Here is a 20,695-nt window from a genome sequence, read left to right on the forward strand (position 1 = left end):
AATTTGGTGCCCAACACCTGTTCTGATCTCACAAGATTGCTTTACCCATCCACCAACTAAATTCATCACTTAAGAACGATTTTTGTCTGGGGTTTACGGATAAGAAGGGTCTTAAGGGCGCAAGGGTCTTCACATAGCCGGAGAAGGAAACACGAGAGGCAGAGGGCACATTGAGATAATGAAAAAAAGCGATGACGCGGGTGTAGTCTATGTTGATTATAATGTGTATTGTAATATATGTGGCACGATGATCATCAAACGCAAGTGATATAAAGGCAAGATGAACACACAACATTCTCAGTGAAATCGATTTGATATATACACTGACGGGCCATGTTGTGATAACCGGGGGACAATTCAACATATTGGGGGTCGAAAAATGAACATAGCATAAGGAGAATGAAAGTGAAGAGGTTGACTATACGATCCACTGTCACTGTCATTATGAGTTTTACTAGGTTACTACAAAATATCGTCCCTGTGCTAACAGTCAGAGGGAGATGACATGACAATGCCGTAAACACAGAATGATAAAAGAAATCTGTCGAATGTGCTCGAAGATGGGTCTACGTCTGGTACACGAACAGATGCATCTTTACGTCTGGTACATGAACAGATGCATTTTTTTTTAAACAAACTCCAGATGCGAGTCTCGACTCCTTCTGAACTGTTCTCTGAATCAGAGCCAGCTATACGAATAATATGATAGGTTATCAAAAACTAAACGTGCTACATATCAGAGACTATAACGAATAAAAATTACTGACCATTACAAAGTGAAAATAACTTTGAGGATCTTGGCCCACCTAAACAGGCTTGACATTTCAGGTATTTTGGCTCATTCACCCTTCAGAATTATCACTATCATGATCATTAATCATCATTGTCATCATCATCATCCTCACTTCTTGCTTCACCTTCAGATGATGAATCGATCATCAGATCATCCGTTCTGGACGGATCACCGTCAGCGTCCATTTCAACTGGTATTTCTGGAACAAGCACATGGGGCAGTTGATGTCCATCAAACCAGATGACTCGATAGTGACCATCAACGATTTCCCATCCTGCAGTTGGAGATTTCGGTATGGTAGCCAGGTGGGAACTGCCCCACATTGGAGCCACAAATCCAGTCCTTACACTATGTGGCCGCAACTCAGCTGAGCAAGGCGGGATGCTGCTGCCTTCGATGCTCTTCAGTTTGTCGAACGGTCGTATGGAATTCGATTTGCGGTTATACGTGCGATTGACAACATCGAATCGGTAGTTGTTCAGCGTCATGGTCTTTTTCGCACCGTACATGAGGCAGACGAACTCCTCGAGGACGGCAAACATTTCATCGTCCGGCTCTTTGTAGCTGAGGGATGAAAAACCCCGAATGAACTTGTCGTGGGCACACATTATATCATACGGCCGTTTCTTCCCTTTCCTTGCGAATGCTGATGTGTAGTCACATCCTGTGAATGCATGCAGGCCAGGCAGAGCTGCGCACACATCCGGACCGATTTGCGCTGCTACATTATAAACGTTCACGTAGCGTCGATTATCCTTACCGGACGTCCCAACTTCCATCCAAATTGTGCATGTAAATCGATGAACATGGTGAAGGAGAATCACCAGTATGTCGTGTCCGAGGCACGTACTACAATGTCGCCATCTTGACAATCAAGGTCAGCCACTGTCAAATGGAAGCACAATCTCGTGTCTGCCTCTGGGTGATTACAGAACAGATCTTGAATTAATTCTTTCTGCACTCCACCATTCACAACAGAATACTTGGCACATTTACCGTTGACATCAAGGAAAACGATTCTTCCTTCCAGAATGTGTCGGTACTGCTCCCCAGCCCAGTCATCCATCATGAATTCCGGTAGACCTCTCTTGAAGGAACGCGATTTCAGAGCTTTCTCAATGTTCTTCGGTCTTATCTGGTCCGTGCCACTGATAACGTAACGTTGCTCTTCGGCTCCTCGTCTTTCCCGTTCGCAGTCCTTAATAGAAGGTTCCTCGTAAGTGTCAAACGCTATGTGTATACATTTTGACTGGTGGGATGAGGCCGCAACGAGGATACCCCGTGACAGACCACCGTAAGTCGGGGGTAGGTTTGGTGGTCGGCAGTGAAGGAGAAAATTTCCATCTATCAGATGTACCTTCACATCAGTCGGATGGCTGTGATCAGGTACTGTTTTCTCCAGCTTGTCGAAAAGGGCGCTCTTTGCTGTATGCGCCATTGAACCATCGCGCTTACACATAGACAGCGGCATAGGTGTGAGTGGAAATGTGAAGAGGAATTCGAGGTCCACTTCGGCCTTAGCCGCGATGAAGGCTAGTCTTCCGAGTAACTGGCTTGTACATTTCAGTTCTGCCTCCTTTGAGTTCTGTGGGGCACGTCGGTTGGTTACGCACTGTTTCACGAATGTCAAAAGTTTGTTGTGGGTTATAGGTCGCTTAAAGCGTGTCGGATCATCGAGGCATTCGCGAACGAATTTCTCCTGCATCCTGCGACCTTCCTGCGGTACACTGAGCAGAGAATTCTTGACGACAACGGGGACACTCTTCCATGTGCTGATATTGATTTGCGGCGCATTGGTATCGATGGCAAATGGATTTACTGACGAGACAATGCTTGAGGTGATTCGCTTGAGATCCTCGTTGTCGCGTTTGATTTTCGATGGACTGAGTTCCATTTGAGTGTCGCTATGATGTACCAGTCCGACCATAGTTAAGGCCTCGCTTGCAATTGCTGCACGACTGCCCTTCGTGACACTCCAACGAACGCGCGCAGTGTAGTTGTTTGTCGCCGATGTGAATCCAGTCATCCTCGATGCTGCATCTGCATTGACTGTCTGCTCTAATGTGAGGTCAACTGGAAGGCGTGCAAACTCGTTATTGGTCCTTCTAACCGAGAACGCTCCAGCGTTCAGTATGTTCCTCAATCGTGGATGCGTAATTTCTATATTCATGAGATCCAAACGGAATTTGGCCGTCCATCTCGCATAGTTCTGCCGGTTCATGGCAAAAAACAAATCAGTCAGCTCAGTGAGTGCCATGGTGAATTGCTCAACGTCATTTTCACGGCATGCACGGTCAACGATACGGTCGAGTTTGACAAGCTTCACATACATCATCCAGAACTGAGGTGTTGGTCCCTGAGTGCCCTCAAGAGTTTGGTTCATATATTCATCATATGCCCTATAGACATCACGAAACGTATCGCTCTTGCAAACTGTCTCGATCTCCGTTGGCATGGTGAATTTGAAGACCTTTAGCTCATCAAGCACTTGATATTTTTCCGGGTATTCAGAAAGAAACTGACGAAAGTGCAGGATCTCCATGGCGAGGGCGAAAAATTTGGTGGAGGTGTTTGCACCGGTTGAAGTTGTACCATTTGATAAGTCCTCTGAGGGAAATCAAAGCGAGCACCCCGGACTCGATCAACAGCTCTGGTCCGTCTGACTCTGCAATCATCTTTCCGATGGATCGAAAATGGCAGAGCTGGATGTGGAACATACCAAACATGATGAACACATCATCGAATTCTGGTTGATCAGTGACTTGGATTTTGTGTGCTTTTTTGGCAACATCCAAGTCATAAGTTGCCAAGGCATACATCTGACCGCATTCCTCGGCACACCGTTTGCTGATACGCATAGTTTCGGCGACGACGTCATCTTTCGTTGGTGCTTTGTCGAGATTTGGCATGTCATACACGTTTTGCTTCGGCAACGCATCCTGATGAAATCGAGCATTGAATCCTGACCACATCGGCATATCATTCGCTCCGAGACAGTGACCCATCATCCATACTTTGTCCAGTTTCCGGGCACGCTGCGTCAGGTCCGGAAGCTCGATATCAGTGTGTATGTAGTCGAACATATCCATCTTCGTTTTTTTTCGACATGGGGGGTTTTCCGCAGGTGGCAATACTAATTTCCTCTTCATTTTTCGTTTGCTGGACCCTGCCGATGACATTGAAGGGTTCACGTTTGGTGCTGTCACAGTGGGCTGACGAACAGTCCTAATGGGAGGATCTGGATTTTCTATCTCTTCTACAAGCAGTGGCTGATTTTGGTATAAGATACCCATTGTATCATGGAGCGTATCAGACCCAGACAGCGTGTGGGTAAGTTCATCATAGTTATCCCAAGCATTACCCATAACAAGACCGTGTGCTGTGCCATCGGGAGTGCATTTGTCCTTCTCTATAATTGTGCTTGCCAATTCTGTCTCCAGCTCTTTTTCCTTCCTGTAACTGATGCGATACCCGAATTTGTTGAGCACCGTGAGTGTGTGTGTGTGTATATATATATATATATATATATATATATATATATATATATATATATATATATATATATATATATATATATATATATATATATATATATCAACAGCTCTGGAAAAAAATAACAGACCACTCCAAAAAAAATTTAAATCAGCATCTCTACATGTATGGCAGCCATTCCATTCCAGTGTCCATTGAATTCCAACACAGGCACACCTCATTCTACTTTGTGAGGTACTGATTAGGTGATCACCTGAACCGCATCTTATTTAACAAGGAAAAGTATAAAAACCACTGCTGTGGTCATCATTATCCTCTTGCAATAGGACAAGCTGGATGGCAAAAACAGTGCTAGTAGTACCTCAAAAGTAATTGGAATCAAAAAAATAACAATTGACCATGCCAAAAGAGTTGAAAAGAAAAGTTTTGAGTGAAGAAAAGAGGGGTTCAATTCTGGCTTTACTGGCAGAGCGATACAGTGAGCATCACGTTGCTTCCATCGTTAAAATTTCAAAGACGGCGGTTCATAAGAACAAGGTCAAGCAGCAGACATTGGGGACAACAAAGCTACAGACTGGCAGAGGGCGAAAACGACTTTCCACTGACTGGGATGACCGCCAACTCAGTCGAATGTCACTCAACAACCGTAGGATGACATCAAGTGACCTACAAAAAGAATGGCAAACGGCAGCTGGAGTGAAGTGCACGTGGAGGACGGTTCGAAACAGGCTCCTCGGGGCAGGGCTGAAGTCATGCAAAGCTAGAGAATAGCCCTTCATCAATGAGAAGCAAAGAAGAGCCAGGCTGAGGTTTGCAAAAGACCAGAAGGATTGGACCGTTGAGGACTGGAGTAAGGTCATCTTCTCTGATGAGTCCAATTTTCAGCTTGGCCCAACACCTGGTCGTCTAATGGGTAGACGGAGACCTGGAGAGGCCTACAAGCCACAGTGTCTCGCACCCACTGTGAAATTTGGTGGAGGATCGGTGATGATCTGGTGGTGCTTCAGCAAGGCTGGAATCAGGCAGATTTGTCTTTGTGAAGGACTCATGAATTAAGCCACGTACAAGGTTGTCCTGGAAGAACACTTGCTTCCGTCTGCTCTGACAATGTTCCCCAACTCTGAGGATTGTTTTTTCCAGCAGGACAATGCTCCATGCCACACAGCCAGATCAATCAAGGTGTGGATGGAGGACCATCAGATCAAGACCCTGTCATGGCCAGCCCAATCTCCAGACCTGAACCCCATTGAAAACATCTGGAATGTGATCAAGAGGAAGATGGATGGTCACAAGCCATCAAACAAAGCCGAAATGCTTGAATTTTTGCACCAGGAGTGGCATGAAGTCACCCAACAGCAATGTGAAAGACTGGTGGAGAGCATGCCAAGACGCATGAAAGCTGTGATTGAAAATCAGGGTTATTCCACAAAATTTTGATTTCTGAACTCTTCCTAAGTTAAAACATTAGTATTGTGTTGTTTAAAAATGAATATGAACTTGTTTTGCTTGTATTATTTAAGGTCTGAAAACACTGAATCTTTGTTGTTATTTTGACCAGTTGTCATTTTCTGCAAATAAATGCTCTAAATGACAATATTTTTATTCGGAATTTGGGAAAAATGTTGTCATATCAGTTGTTTATCGAATAATATAAAACAAAAATGTTCATTTTACTCAAACACATCCATCTATAATTCCAGCAATGTGTGTGTGTGTGTGTGTGTGTGTGTGTGTGTGTGTGTGTGTGTGTGTGTGTGTGTGTGTGTGTGTGTGTGTGTGTGTGTGTGTGTGTGTGTGTGTGTGTGTGTGTCTGTGACCACCATTTTTCGACAACCACCGGTCCGATCTGATTGAAACTTTCCAGGAATATTGCCGGGGACCCGCGGATGTGCCTTTTCAAGGTTTCATATTAATCGGACGAGCGGTTCCCCAGTTACGGACATTTTATTGCCTTTTTCAGTGTTGGAAAGGTGTATATATCTCAGCTGAAGTGTCGTTCCACCTTATCACTTTATCATGCCATTTTTTCCCAAAGATATCTCAGAATAATGATAACAGCATATTAATAATAATAATAGCACAATAATTGGCAGTAATAAAAAGAATAACATGATACAATGACCAATGTCTGTCAACCAATAATGACCTATATATTGTCTCAGGTCAGGTATGGGAGCATGTGCCAGAACAGCGCATCGCTGCATCCACTTTCCACCGGTACTCCAGGGGCCTCCGTCTGGCCATCCCCCAGGCGGATGTCAGGCCCATCCCCATCTCCTTGAGATGATGGTCAACCTGCTGCAACCACGAGGCACGTGGTCGGCCCACTGGCCTCCTCCACTCACGAGACTCCCCTGCTGAGAGAATCTGGTGAGCAGGATCAGCGTCAGGAAAACGAGCCACATCTCCATAGAACCGCAACTGATGCTCGCGGACTATGCAGGTAACAAATCTAATCTGAGTCTCTCTCAGCAACCGCTCGTTGGACACAAAATCCGACCAGCGATAGCCAAGGATTCTCCGAAGAGACCTGGTACCAAAGGAATTAAGTCTCCGTCTCAGATCCTTGGTCAGAGTCCAAGTCTCGCATCCATAGAGCAAGACTGGAAGTACCAAGGTCCTGAAGACTTGGACTTTCGTCCTCCCGCACAGGTACCGGCAGCGCCACACCCCATGATCCAGTGAATCCATCACTCCCCAGGGCCGATCCAGACGTCTATTGACCTCTGACTCACAGCCAGCGGAGAGATGAATATCACTGCCAAGGTAAGTGAATCTCTCCACGACCTCAACATCCTCACCACAAACAGACACAAACAGGACAGCAGCATCCAATATGTCACTGAAAGCCTGGATCTTAGTTTTGACCCAAGAAACCCGTAATCCCAGCGGCTCCGACTCCTCATTCAGCACCTCGAGGGACCCCATAAGGATATCTAAAGTCTCCGCAAAGATGACTGCATCATCTGCAAAATCAAGGTCCGAGATCTTGACATTCCCAAACGATGCACCACAGCTTGATCTCTCCGACATCCTCCCTAAAATCCAGTCCATACAAGTGCTGAAAAGTGTGGGGGTAAGTACACATCCCTGACGAACTCCAGTAACAACTGGAAATAAGTCAGAGATGGTACCACCACACTTCACAGCACTCTTAGCACCAGAGTAGAGTTCAGACATCAGATCGATCAGTTTTGGTGGCACACCACGAAGACCAAGAATCCTCCAGAGGGCATCCCGATTCACTGAATCGAACGCTTTACAGAGATCAACATAGGCTGCAAGCAGCCCCTGCCTAAACTCTCGTCTGCGTTCGGTGAGGACCCGAAGAGCAAGGATACGGTCAATGGTTGACCTCTTTGGTGTAAAGCCTGACTGCTCTGGACGCTGGTGCTCAAACAGATGGTGGCGAACCCTTTCAAGAATTATCCGAGCAAATACCTTGCCCGGCACTGAGAGCAGCGTCACCCCTCGGTAGTTGTTGCAGTCTTGGCGATCACCCTTCCCTTTCCAGAGAGGAACAACAAGGCCCCTCTTCCAGTCAGTTGGGATGATGCCTGTGCTCCAGGCAGAGCACAAAACTGCATGCAACGACACGAGTGCAGCATTTCCACCAGCCTTGAGAAGTTCAGCATGGATGCCACAGATCCCTGGAGCTTTGCCCCGTTTCAACCGGTTCACCGCAGCCCGTGTTTCCACAAGCGAAGGTGGACCACAGTTGATTCGAGGGTCAGCAACAGGGATTGTAACACCCTTGATTTCCAACTCGACAGCTGGGGAATCAGCCCGGTACAACCGCTCAAAGTAACTGGCCCAGCAGGCCTTCACTTCAGACTCCTCTGTCAAGAGCCTACCACCCTCTGCTCTAACTGCAGTACTCCGAGGGATGGGCTTGGATGAACACAATGTGTGAATTCCCCTGCAAGGATGAGAATCACTTGAACACAGGTGATGCTCTACCCTATCACAGATTCCTCGCACATAGGCCTCCTTGTCCACCCTCAGTGCACGTACAGTTTTACGCCTCAGCTCCCTGAACAGCTCAGCTCTGCCATTCAGCCTGGCCCTGCGACTCTGGTCAATGGTATCCAGTGTCCCTTGAGAGACAAAATTCTTCTTTGCCCTGCGGTGAGTTCCAAGACATCCACCGGCAACATCAAGGACGGTGGTCTTGAAGGCACTCCACAACTCTTCAGGACCCCCCAAAGCACCCAGACCCCCCAAGTGTCCACTCAGCCTGTTTGCAAACTCCTCAGCTACTCTCTCATCCCTGAGCTTGCCAACATCCAGCCTCGGCTGGGATGGTACCATTCTCCAGGATTTAAGGTGCAGCTTTAGAGTTGCTACAACAAGCCTGTGGTCAGTATTGAGGAACTGAGCACTCCGGTGGACCCTGCAGTTCTGGATCATCCTCCAGCGACCGTCAATGAGGACATGGTCAATCTCCTTTGCCGTACCACCAGTGTTGGAATACCTAGTCCAGCGATGAGCTTGTGGGCGCTGAAACCATGAACCAGCCACCCTAAGTCCATGACTTCTTGCAAAGTCAAGGAACTTTGTGCTATTCTGGTTCATAGTTCCTCCCCCATGGGGACCAACACACATCTCATAACCATCTCTATCAGTTCCAGTCGATGCATTGAAATCCCCCAAGACTAGAAGTGTATCTCGTCTGGGGCACTGATCAACCACAGACTCGAGCGTGGCGTAGAATGCATCCTTCACGGTGAGATCACTCGCCTCAGTCGGAGCATAAGCAGAGACCAGGGAAATGACACCTAAGGAGTGACGAATCCTTAATCTCATAATACGCTCGTTGACCGGTGTTACCTCAATTATCATTGGGGTCAGCTTATTGGACACAGCTACAGCAACTCCTTGGGTATGGTCACCATCAGAGCAACCAGACCAATAGTAGCTGTAACCACCCACCATTATCTCTCCGCAATCCGGTCTCCGAACCTCAGAGAGAGCTGCAATCCCGATGTCCAAACGCTTGAGCTCAGATGATAACAGAGACAGGTGATCATCCTCTCTTAGGGATAGGACATTCCAGGCACCCACCCGAAGGGACCGCCTCAGGTTAACCCAAGGAGACCGCCGTCTGGTGGACGACACCTCAGCACCACTCCGACACACTCTCCCGCAATCTGACCCAGGGATGTTACCCCGTGGTTTCCCTCCTATTATCAAAGATTGGGGGTCCCGAAAGCTTTGCCCCAATCCCGTCATCTGGTGAGCTGTCCTGCGAAGGGAAGCTGCACAGGAGGTACTCCCACGGAGTGGGTTTTCAGTTTTTTTTGCGTTTTTGTGTTTTGCGGAATGAAGGGTTTTCAGTGGCCGGAGTGCAAATCCTGCCACCAACCTCCGAATAAAAAAGTAACCCAACTGCAGGAGGACGTCCGCAGACACAGTTGGGCACTAGATATAGATGGCCGTTGGCTCACAAGGAGCTCCTCCGCCCTTTGACAGGTTTTGTTTTTAATCATGCTGGGTGTCCATATCCAAACACCCTCCTCACCAGAAAACCTGGTGGGGGAGACAGTTTAGTCGACGACAACCCGACCATGGAACAGGTTAGTGCAGGTTTACATGGTACCTGTAGCAGGTCACAGATCTCACCTGACCTGATGCAAGATATATTGTCTCTCAACCAATAATGACCAATAACGTCTGTCAACCAATGACAGGACACGGTGTTTTGACGTCACAAATGACGTCACAATCAATGTTTATTTATTTATTATTATTATTATTTTTTGCACGATTGACGTCGCAATTCTTCTTCTTCTTCGTTTGGTATGATGTCACAATCGACGCTAGGGACCTGAGTATGTGCCTTTTCAAGGTTTGATATCGTTCTTCATCCGTTTCAGCTGTTTCCCAAGTGTTTCCCAAGGTTTGTTTTTCCAAGGTTTTAACTAATTGTTAAAATTATTAATTAATCCCAAGGTTTGAATTTTCCCAAGGGAAACATCTCTTTCCCAAGGGTTTGAAAGCTGTTTTTCCCAAGGTTTTAATTAATTGTTGTGCTTGGTAGACATTTGTGAATTCATTTACAGAGATAGGGGCGAGAGAGGAGGGGGGGAAGAGGAGGGCGAGAGAGAGGGGGCGAGAGAGGGGGCGAGAGAGGGGCGAGAGGGGGTCGAGAGGGGGGCGAGAGAGGGGAGGGAGAGGGGGATGAGAGAGAGAGAGAGGGGCGTCACAATTCAAGAGAGGGGGACAGAGGAGGGGGCAAGAGAGAGGGGTGAGAGAGGAGGAGGGAGAGAGAGGAGGGGCGAGACTCGGGGGAGAGAGGGGGGGCGTCACAATTCTTCTTCTTCGTTTGATATGACGTCACAATTGACACTCAGGACCTGAGTATGTTTCCCAGGTGTTTCCCAAGTTATTGCCATTCATGATACGGTTGGTCCGATCTAATTGAAAAAATGCCTCAATCCAGTCGTCGTTTACGAGAGCGAAGGAACGAAGCTGCACCTACGGGCCCGCACCTATGGGCCCGCACTGGTACCTATAAATCGTAAAACCAGAAAAACTGATAATTTTGCAGTGGTCTCTTAATTTTTTCCAGAGCTATATATATATATATATATATATATATGAATATATATATATATATATATATGAATATATATATATATATATATATATATATATATATATATATATATATATATATATATATATATATATATATATATATATATATATATATATATATATACACACACACACACACACAGTAAGCCCTTTGTTGTTTCAATCCCTCCTGAAATTCCTCAACAGCTGCAGTCATTTACAAAGTAGTGCATACATGAGAATCCCAATGCAACACGCCGCCCTCAGCTGACAGACCGGTTTGATCACTTGTTGACACGTCATCATCAGTTATTGATGAGTAACTTCATGTGTATTGAGTAACCAACTCTGCCAAAGGTTTGATTTTCTGTGGTGTAAGTACAGTACTAACATGATGTTTTTTGGATTGGATTTTGCATGGCTTTTTCTTTCACGAAAGGCAATTCATGCAAATGGAAGAAAAAATCACCATTTTTTTTATACAAGTATTGAAACCCGTGGATGAGCATTTAAAGTAAAATACCAACCTCCTTATTAAACTCTCAAAATGCAGGCTCCACTACCCACCTCTTTGACTTGGTATCCTAGGATACTGAGTTAAAATCCCACTTTGCTGTTGAATTAATACCAGGTGGGGTTGACTCTGCCTGTCATCCTTCTGAGGCCGGCAAAATGAGTGCCAGCTTGCTGGTATCCTGTGTTGGAGTGGAGAGCCATCCAGAATTGTGTCCAATTGCCAAGGAGACTGTTTAGGCAGCACCAACGCTCTACACAGAGTATGGTCCCAATGGATGGATGGACCACCCACCTCTGCTCTTTTGTTCTTCTTTTGTCCCATTTGTGGAACTATCTTCTGGAGACTGTGCAATTGCATTCCTCTCTCCAGGGAGTCAAGCATGCGGTGCACCACCATGTCAGGTTGTCCCCCATCACCTACTCGTAATCTTTTCTGTGCCCATTACCCATACTTATTCCAACCTCCCTTACTTGCTGGCTGTTACGTTTTCTTTCTGCCTTTTTCTTTTTGACTTTCTCTTTCTGCCTTTCTTTTTCTCTCTCTTTCTCTCTTTCTCTCTCTCTCTTTTCCTGTTTGTTCATTGCATTACCTTTTGTGTTCAACTGTCACCTCGTTCTCACAGAAGCTGAAATTTTTTTCTTTAATCCACAAAAGCTTTTGATAATTTGGTTTTCAACGTCTAGCTGTCCCAATCATGTCAAATTTGTGAAACATTTGATCATGAGACCATATTGGCAAAAGTGAGCATTTTCTCCTTTGGCTGCTTGTTTTGCTATAAGTGACAAATAACCTTTTTCATTTCCCTCCTTGACCCAAGTGGTCAGCAGAGAAAAGCAAGTCTTGGCACGTCGACTCATACATGGTTTGGACACCTTCCTGGTTTCAAGAAAAGGAAGGAGCAAAAGTTGGGCCCGCTATTGGATGAGTTGGGGGGAGGGGGGAGTGCGGGGTGTAGGGAGCATGCCTGTATTGGGAGGTCGAGCGAAAATTCAATTTCAGCTTCGTGAAATGAATGGGGGGCGTTGCAGACAGTGCGGAACGAAAATTTGTCAACCTGTTTCGTTTTTACGCTGGCCAAGTCTGATCAATTCCTGTGCTTGTTCGGCAATTTCTCTGTCTCTCATTCTCTGCTCGTGTGGAACATGTATACAAATCCGTACGTGTTTTATGAACCTTATGCGAAGTGTGATCTGATCGTATTTAAATTTTTGTCTGCAAAAATGTCTTGCTGTTTATCTTTGTCATTTGTGCTTGTTTCAGCATCTTACCTTTTTATTTTTCACCTTATTTGTTGCTCCTCTTTATGTGTTTTATTACTTGTATCTGTATCTCTCCTCCCCAGTCTTATCCCCAATTTTCAGCCCCCCCACCTTTGTTTCTTTCTCTTCCTCTTACCTTTTTCTTCACATCTCTGCCACCTATTCTCTGTGCTGGCCACTCTGCAAATCTTCCCCGCTCCCACACCCTGGCAGGCAAATCGAAACGGATGGCGTAATTGATATCGCCGTAATGGGATCGTCATGGCTCCATCTAAAATATTAATTTTCTAATTACGGTCAAACGAGGCGACGAGCTGAGACGCTGCTGGGCTGCCTGGGCACACCCTGGGGGGCAAGCACCCCTCGTGTTCATGTCACAAATCTCCCCTGTTATCCACTCAGATCCTGCCTCCCCCCTCTTTGAGGCCCCATGCCGCTTGCTGCTCCCTCTGGGCTGGAGCTTTGTCGGATGTTATACTGAACACTCTTGGAATCAGCTCAACTTGAGCTGTCTTTCTCTTCTTTGTTGCTCTTTTTACCTCCTCTTCGGTCTTCTCCTTTCCTTTCCCCTCTTCTCTTCCGTTCTCTCCTTTCTTCTCTTGATCTTCTCCTTTCATCTCCTGCTGTCCTTTATTCTGCTTCTTGGCTTTCGTTTGTTTTGTCATCCTTTATTCTCCTTCTCTCCTTTCCTCTTTTCCATGACTGAATGAAGTTAAATGATGTCTTCTGACGTCCTTGTTCTGCACGTGTTATGTCTGCTCCTCCATGAGCTTTAGATTCCATTTTAAACAAATAACTGAAAGGTAAAATATACAGCATTCAAACTCATTACGCATGGTGCAGAATTTTTGGAAGTGCATGACAGGTCAAATGAATGGCATGTCTGGGTAGTTTGACTCGTGTTTTGAGGCAAACACGAATTTGGTAGAGGAATGAAATAATTTAATATCAATGTTGGATGAAACATGTCAGGAAGATGACCAATGACTTGCTTCCTAAATACCATCAGTGTGTTGGAATGCCCTTCACATCCGAAGAAGGCCATTCACATGAAACATGTGAACCACCTGGTCAATTTGTTTACAATGCAGAAGCTGCTCCCCAGACAGAACCACACTCTAACATAACAACCAGTGTCAACTGGTGTCAAGGAATCTCCAAGAAGACTAGACCACTTACTGTCCATAGTCGAGGCAGGAATTTGTCATTTGTTCAGGGTGTTGGTGATAGCTGACTTACTCTTTGTGAGGGATGCTGTGGGGTCTTTAAAGCCCACCAACTAATGCCAGCAGACAGGAAACCGAGTTGAACATCCATCCAATGGACAGTGCATGCATTGATGTATCGTTACCATCAGTAAAACCTGCTTGCGATTTCAAGGAAGTTCTGCTGCGCGACTCATTAACCTCCTGGAGGTGCTCATAAATGGTGATCATCGTATGTTGCCAAAGGCTCTTTTAAAGTGTTAGTTAAACAGGAATTCACATTGTGGTGAAAACTTTTTTTTATAATAGCCACATGGCATGCAGCATTTTGGAGTACACCTTTCTTCAGAGGGGTCATTAATGCAGCTATTCCATCTGCATCTACTTGAGAATATTAAATATCCTCATGATATATTTCAGAAGAGAAGCATTATGTTCTGGTACATCGTGGTGAAGTTTTCTTAAATAGTTTTATGTTGTAAACAAGGAGAAAAAAACATAAAATGTGATGGACCCTGTGGTTTTAGTAATTCTGCTGAACGGAGTTAAAGGGCCAGCTCATATTCAAAAGATTTATGTGTATGCGCAACTGACTTGAGTGTTCATGTGACGTACAAGAACATTTGTGACATTTGCCAAGTTTTTTACAAAATCGGACCATGCATGTCCAAGAAATGGTTGGGGACACTTTTAAGTAACAAAATTGTCGCCAGTCAGCCATCATGGATCTTATATCGAAAAAAAAGATGTGCATATGTAAGCCATCATTCGTTATCTGTGTGCCAAGTTTGAACAAGATTGGTAAATGCATATCCGAGAAATGGTTGAGGACATGTTCGACAGTTTTTTTTTCTTTTTACAACTAAAATAGCTGCCAGTCGGCCATCTTTGATCGCATTGCCAAACAAAATAATGTGTATATATATATATATATATGCAGGGGGCTATAAAAGTAGGTATACAGTAATGAATTAAAGTACAGTCCTTACTGTATACCTACTTTTGCAGCCCCCTGTATATTTACCATCATGTGTTGTCTTTGTGGGAAGTACAAATAAATTCGGTCCATACATGTCCAAGATGTGGTTGCGGATGCACACACACATACATACATACATACATGCATGCATGGACATGAAAATCGAGACCAAATCCATAAGCCCCCGGTTCGTACTTTGTGCAATGGGGACTAATAAGTCACCCATAGCAAGATCACACTCTCTTCAGTCACACTCTTCCCTCCAGGTCTTCAAAACAGCTGTTCACCACCATCTCTTATCTGGATTACAGTAACAACCAAAAGGGTTTTTGTGTTCTGCCTTTTGTGCCAGGAATGTCACAAAGGATTGGAAGAGTGTTGAAATCGGCATGTGTGAGAGTAAATTTCAAACCTGTATTTCCCATATGAGGCAGGCACCGATGAAGGTCAAGGACAAGGTACACATGGTTCCCTGTGTTTGCGGGGCTGAATGTGTTGTGGAGATGGTAAGAACCTTCGGTCAATGTATCACTGAACATTGCAAGGTCTTCATTATAATTATCCTCAATGATCTACCGTTGCCAAACATGGGCTGAAGGCTGGCCATGTTTCCCTGTGGGATAGTGTCGGCATTTTAGGATAGTCAGCCAAAATTTGTTCAATGTGAATAGTGAGTAAATCATGAGGAAATCAAATTTGGATAACAGAGGCTGTTGTCAGGCTTGGATATGATGTCTTATCCACAATCTAAGGTATGCTGAAAATAACACTGTTGCCAGAAACTAAAGAGGATTTTGATGAAACTGCTGCAGACAGTGAAGAAGGAAAGTGAAAAAGCTTGTCCTTATTCAAACCTAAAAAATACTAAAATCTTGTGATCTGAGAAGATTGGCATGTTCAGATTGGGAGACAATCATGTGGAAATAGTGAAAAGTTTCATTTCCACTCTTTCCACATGATTATCTCCACATATTTCCACATTTATTCTGGATTTTGGGAGTTTTATCAAAGGGCTATGAGGTGTGCGTCATCATCATCTGCACATACAACATATGCTGGTGGACCACATATGTCCTGCATATACCTGGGGGTGACAAAGCACAGAAAGAGCAGAGGGTGCAAGACCAGAAAGGAAGCGGTATAAGACAGGGAGACCATATCCTGATGCTGTGTGGTTTGAGGGTAGAGTGATTGCAGCTGAAACCTGAATCCTATCCATTTTCATCCTGATAACTCTGTCTTTGCTCTTTGCTTATGAAGGTTCCTTTTGATGAGTCCAATGCAGCATTTGGTCATTCATTTGATTATGGAGAATACCAAGCCGATGACAAGCCTTTGATGCGATATTGTCGATATGATCCTACCACAAAAGGAAGTGGTAAATAGTCAGGCCAAGGAGTTTTGGGGATTGGGCAGGGGCTGTCCAAAGAGGAGGATTTGAAAGTTTGATTGCTGATCCATGTGCAGAGAGAGTTTGAGTATGTGTGACTTGCTGGAGTTGAACATCATATTCCAAGTATCTGATAAGCAGCTTATCTTGTGAAAGTCTTACAAAAGATACCATGTCAAAGGCTTGAAATATATCCAGAGAGATAGTCCTTATTTCTTGCTTGTGGTTCAAGGCATCCATCCACTGAAGTGTCAGAAGGAGTAACATATCCAAGGTGAACTAGCCAGCTCGGAATCCGAACTGGCTGTCAGAGATTAGTGAGTTAAAGACGAGATAGTGCCTGAGGTCAGCCTCGATGATAGAAGTCAGCTGTCAGTGTTTAGTGAGTTTGAGAAGAAATAATGTCTGAGGTTGGCTGCACTTTTGGAGGGGACTTGAAGCCAGCAGTACTGTTTATTATCCTGTGCTGGATGTAAAAATCCCAAATTGTTTCAGCTTTAGTAAGTTTTTAATGCCGGTAATATGGGCACATAACATACATATTTCCATCATTATGAGGGGCAAAGTCAAAGTTCACAGTTCCACATGTAACAAAGCAGAGGAAATGACCATTCAGACCATCTTGCCTGTGATAAAATTGTTTTGGCAAAAGTAAATTCATATGTTCTGTATATGTTAAATTTAATAATGCTCCAAAGGTTAAAATCTGGATAATGACCTGATATTATAAAATACAACAACGAATATGAGCAAGTGTTGATGAAATTAGCGCACATTATATTTAACCTCCTCCATCCCCGAAGGGAGGGGAGAGGCTATTGTAATTGGTCTGTGTGTCAGTGTGTCTGTGAGTCTGCACGTGGGTGAGCTTTAATTTACCACCCCCAGGCAGCCTACTTTAATATAGCACTGCTGTTGTGTAAAAAGGGTTGTCAGAACAAATACCCCGACGAGGCACAGCATTGTTAAATGCTCTGTCTTATTGTTTGTCATAGATTTGACAGACTCGGTGATGTAATGGTTGGAGTGTCTGCTCTGAGTCTGGGAAGTTAGTGGTTCGATCCTAGCCAAATTGTACCAAAAACTTTAAAAATAGCATGTGCTGCTTCCTTTCTTGACAGTCGGCATTTAAAAAGAATAGAGAAAGGACAAAACAACCTTCGGTTGGCAACCATTGTGCAGGCTTGATGGGCCTAATGGCCTCCTCCTGTGTTGACGTTCCTTGGAAGGGAACTTATTATTGGTTCACGAGCACCAGCCAGAGTGACCACTATATTCGTTATGTCTGTGTGTCTGTCTGTCCAGAGCATAACTCCGTGGATTTTGATCCGATCTTGATGAAACTTGGTTATGTGTTCGATATCAATGTCTAGTTGTGTTTTCCTGGATGAGGGCGTGCTCCGCCCATTGTGGGTGCAGCCACGCCCAAAAAATAGCCATTTTTAGGGGTAGTCGGATTAAAAATCTATCTTCTCCAAGGGAATTGACTGAATGGAATGGGTTCTTCGGTATTTGAATAGCAAAATGAATTATCTAAAACTTGTCGTTGTCCGATTTTTCATTTTCGTCCCAAGTTCAAAAACTTAGAAAATTGCGTGAATTTTGACATCAAAATCATACGACCGCCCAAACTTTGAGAGCTAGGATGACAATATTCTTTATGCATAATCTTGAGGTCATTCCCCACCGAAAGTCTTGAAACCATTTTGCTCTATCTCGAACACCTTGCCCATGGCACCCCCTTCAAGTTTGTTTTTACGCTGATTTCATCAAAGTATGGATAATCCGAGGAGTGCAAAATGCCATATAACCTATATGACGTTATATTGTTCCTGGAATGTTCCAGAGGAAGTTTTGCACCAAAGGTCATAATCCTTGATCTTTGACCTTTAAAGGTCAAATTTTCAAAGTTGTGGGAATCGAACCGGGTTTTCGACCTTCTTCGACGAACTAACTCCAATAAGCTATAGCATGTATCCTGTTTCCTTATTTTAATGTCCACAACATTGTTTTGTGACCTTTAAAGGTTATGCAAAGGTCAAATTTTGAAAGTTGTTGAACGAAACTGGGTTTTCAACATTTTGCAGCGAATAACCTGTCACCCGGACCACATCATGTTGATCATTTTTATAACTTGGTCAAACATTATCACATTGTCTCATCCTTGACTTATGAAACGATCTACATCGTCAAATACCGCTCGTGAACCATTGTCGTCTTCAGACTTGTTATTATCCTTTTATTCTCATAATGGTGTTTGAAGGGAGTTCCATGCTGTTGCCAAAAGTAGCTATTGGTGTCAAGGAATTTATCCAGAGGAGTAAAATAATAATAATATACACTGAGTTATGCACATTGTAGGTAGTTAAGGCTGGAGGTAAGAATGCTATAACTTTCCTTGTACAAGTTACCTTTTCTGAGTAACTCAAGGAGGTTAGTGATGTGCAGTATATTTTGGTTATGTTGCTCATCATCTCTGGAACTTGTATTCCTTTTGCTACAGCACTTGTTGGAAAAAAAACCAGATGGGCTTGTGAATGAAGCAGCAAGGTAAGGTGTCAATTTGTGATGAGCACAACTCTGTAGTACTGTTTGTAAACTTTTTTTATATGCATCAGGGACAGCAATATTGTTGCAGCTCTAAACTAGAAGGGCACTCGGTGGAACGCATACCTACATGATGCAATGCCTGATCCAGTAGAACATATCGGGCCCAATACATTTTTGAAATATCGTGCTATATATCGTTTTTGGCTCGGTCTCTCAATGGTGACGAATCACTTTAAAAATTAAATAATTCTTGTATCCAGATCTGGATTCGGATCTTCATCAAAATCGAAAAAAATCGTCCTTTTCACACACCCAACGTGTCCACCAAGTTTCATCTGAATCCGTACACAACTTTTTGAAGTATCGTGATATCTATCAGTTTCGTCCTATTTCTCAATGGTGAAGAATCATTCAAAAAATTCTAGTAACCGGATCCGGATCCAAATTCAAGTTGCCGGGATCCAGATCCCCCCCCCCCCATTCCTCCTGCCCACACAACACCACCACCACCACCAGGTATTTCTAAATGTACAGCACAGGTCACTATAAATCCTTCACCATATCTTCATAAATATCTTGTACTGTATGCTGAGATGAACACGCAGTGTACACATTATGACAATGCCTTTCTCGCGGTACCAACTGCACAGTGCAAAGTATTATGACAGCCACATTGTCGACTGCCATGCAGTGTTGGATAAAACTAACATTTATGAAGTTGTGTAACCACATAGAAACTGCACTGTTTTGGCACGAGCAAGTTCTACATGAGCAATGCATGAAGGTTTATTTTATAAACACCACTCGCGTTGTGTTTGGTCATCTCATGCTCCTATTTCTTCTTTATGAACCATACACAAATCGCCTAGGATTCCCCATCGGTTCCGATAGAAATCTTATTACAATCTCATGAGAAATTTTTGTGAAGAAGTTATGGTGTTGATTAAAATACACCATCACAGCATGTTACAGAATGAACCTAGAACAGTACTCGGAACAGCGCATACCACATCACAATGTGATAACACATCCACGCATCTTTTTATCCTTCTTTATACTCGTTGTCAAAACACTGTAAAGGCCTCAACATTCACATTCAACGGCTCCATCATGTATTCCAGGTAAGCAATCCGTCTGGACGTGTCGTCCCGTGGATCCTGTAAGTTGGATTGAAATGGAAAAGGGGGGGCATGTTAGTGGGTTCATGTCATGCAAGTGCCAAAGCAGCAAGGAAGGTTGTGTCAAATGCAGTTCACCTGAGCCTTTCTTGATCAAAGTCACCTCTATTCAAGGCTGTGGATGGAGCAAAATGTGGTCTCACCAGTAGTTTTGGAGTCTGAACTAACAATTACCATTTTCAATAGAAAACTGTCAATATTTCAGGATGAGCTGCAAGATAACAAAAGACAAAGTACCTCAATATATTCTATGAGTTCAGATTTTAGGTAGATATCCAGACAATGATGAAATATTTATCCGGATTAATAAAGAGGCCAGACGGTGATTATTTTTGTTTAATGCCTTGTCATGTCATGAAAATATAAACCGAATATGAAGCTTTGAAAACTTTTTGCCAAAAATGTTTCCAAATTTGCCAATTGTAAAACGCGTTGCGATTTCAACAATCAAGATTTTACTTGCGGTGAGTGAAACGAGTGAACGTCATTTATGGGCGAAGAAAGCAGAGCCATTTCTCATTCAAGTTTGTGCCAGTTCTGAGTCCCCGATTATCCCGACGAATGGAATTGGAGTCTATAGTTGCCATCACCTACACTTCATTGTTGAAGGCCTTAATTGACAATTGGACTATTCACCATATAAGTTTAGAGAGTTTCCAGATCAAGAAAACAAAATGAGTGACAACACCAAGCATGGCAGAGATAGTCCAATACCAAATTCTAATCTCCAACAGCCGCAGCGAGTTCAGCCGT

At 44.0% G+C, this 20,695-nt stretch overlaps 1 protein-coding gene across 9 annotated transcripts in view; it reads left to right on the plus strand.

Moving 5' to 3' along the window:
* Positions 1-20,695, plus strand: part of LOC147031992 (zinc-regulated GTPase metalloprotein activator 1-like) — a 453,248-nt gene that overhangs the window by 136,800 nt on the left and 295,753 nt on the right. For all 9 annotated transcript variants that reach the window (XM_085869237.1, XM_085869238.1, XM_085869236.1 and 6 more), the window contains one exon: positions 18,718-18,764. In XM_085869237.1, coding sequence (XP_085725363.1) covers positions 18,718-18,764 — 47 coding nt within the window. The remainder of the gene's footprint in view (positions 1-18,717; positions 18,765-20,695) is intronic.

Source organism: Eptatretus burgeri, chromosome 2 (genome assembly GCF_056783735.1).
Source record: "Eptatretus burgeri isolate ZD-2024b chromosome 2, Ebu_testis_v1, whole genome shotgun sequence".
NCBI classification, from domain to species: Eukaryota; Metazoa; Chordata; class Myxini; order Myxiniformes; family Myxinidae; genus Eptatretus; species Eptatretus burgeri.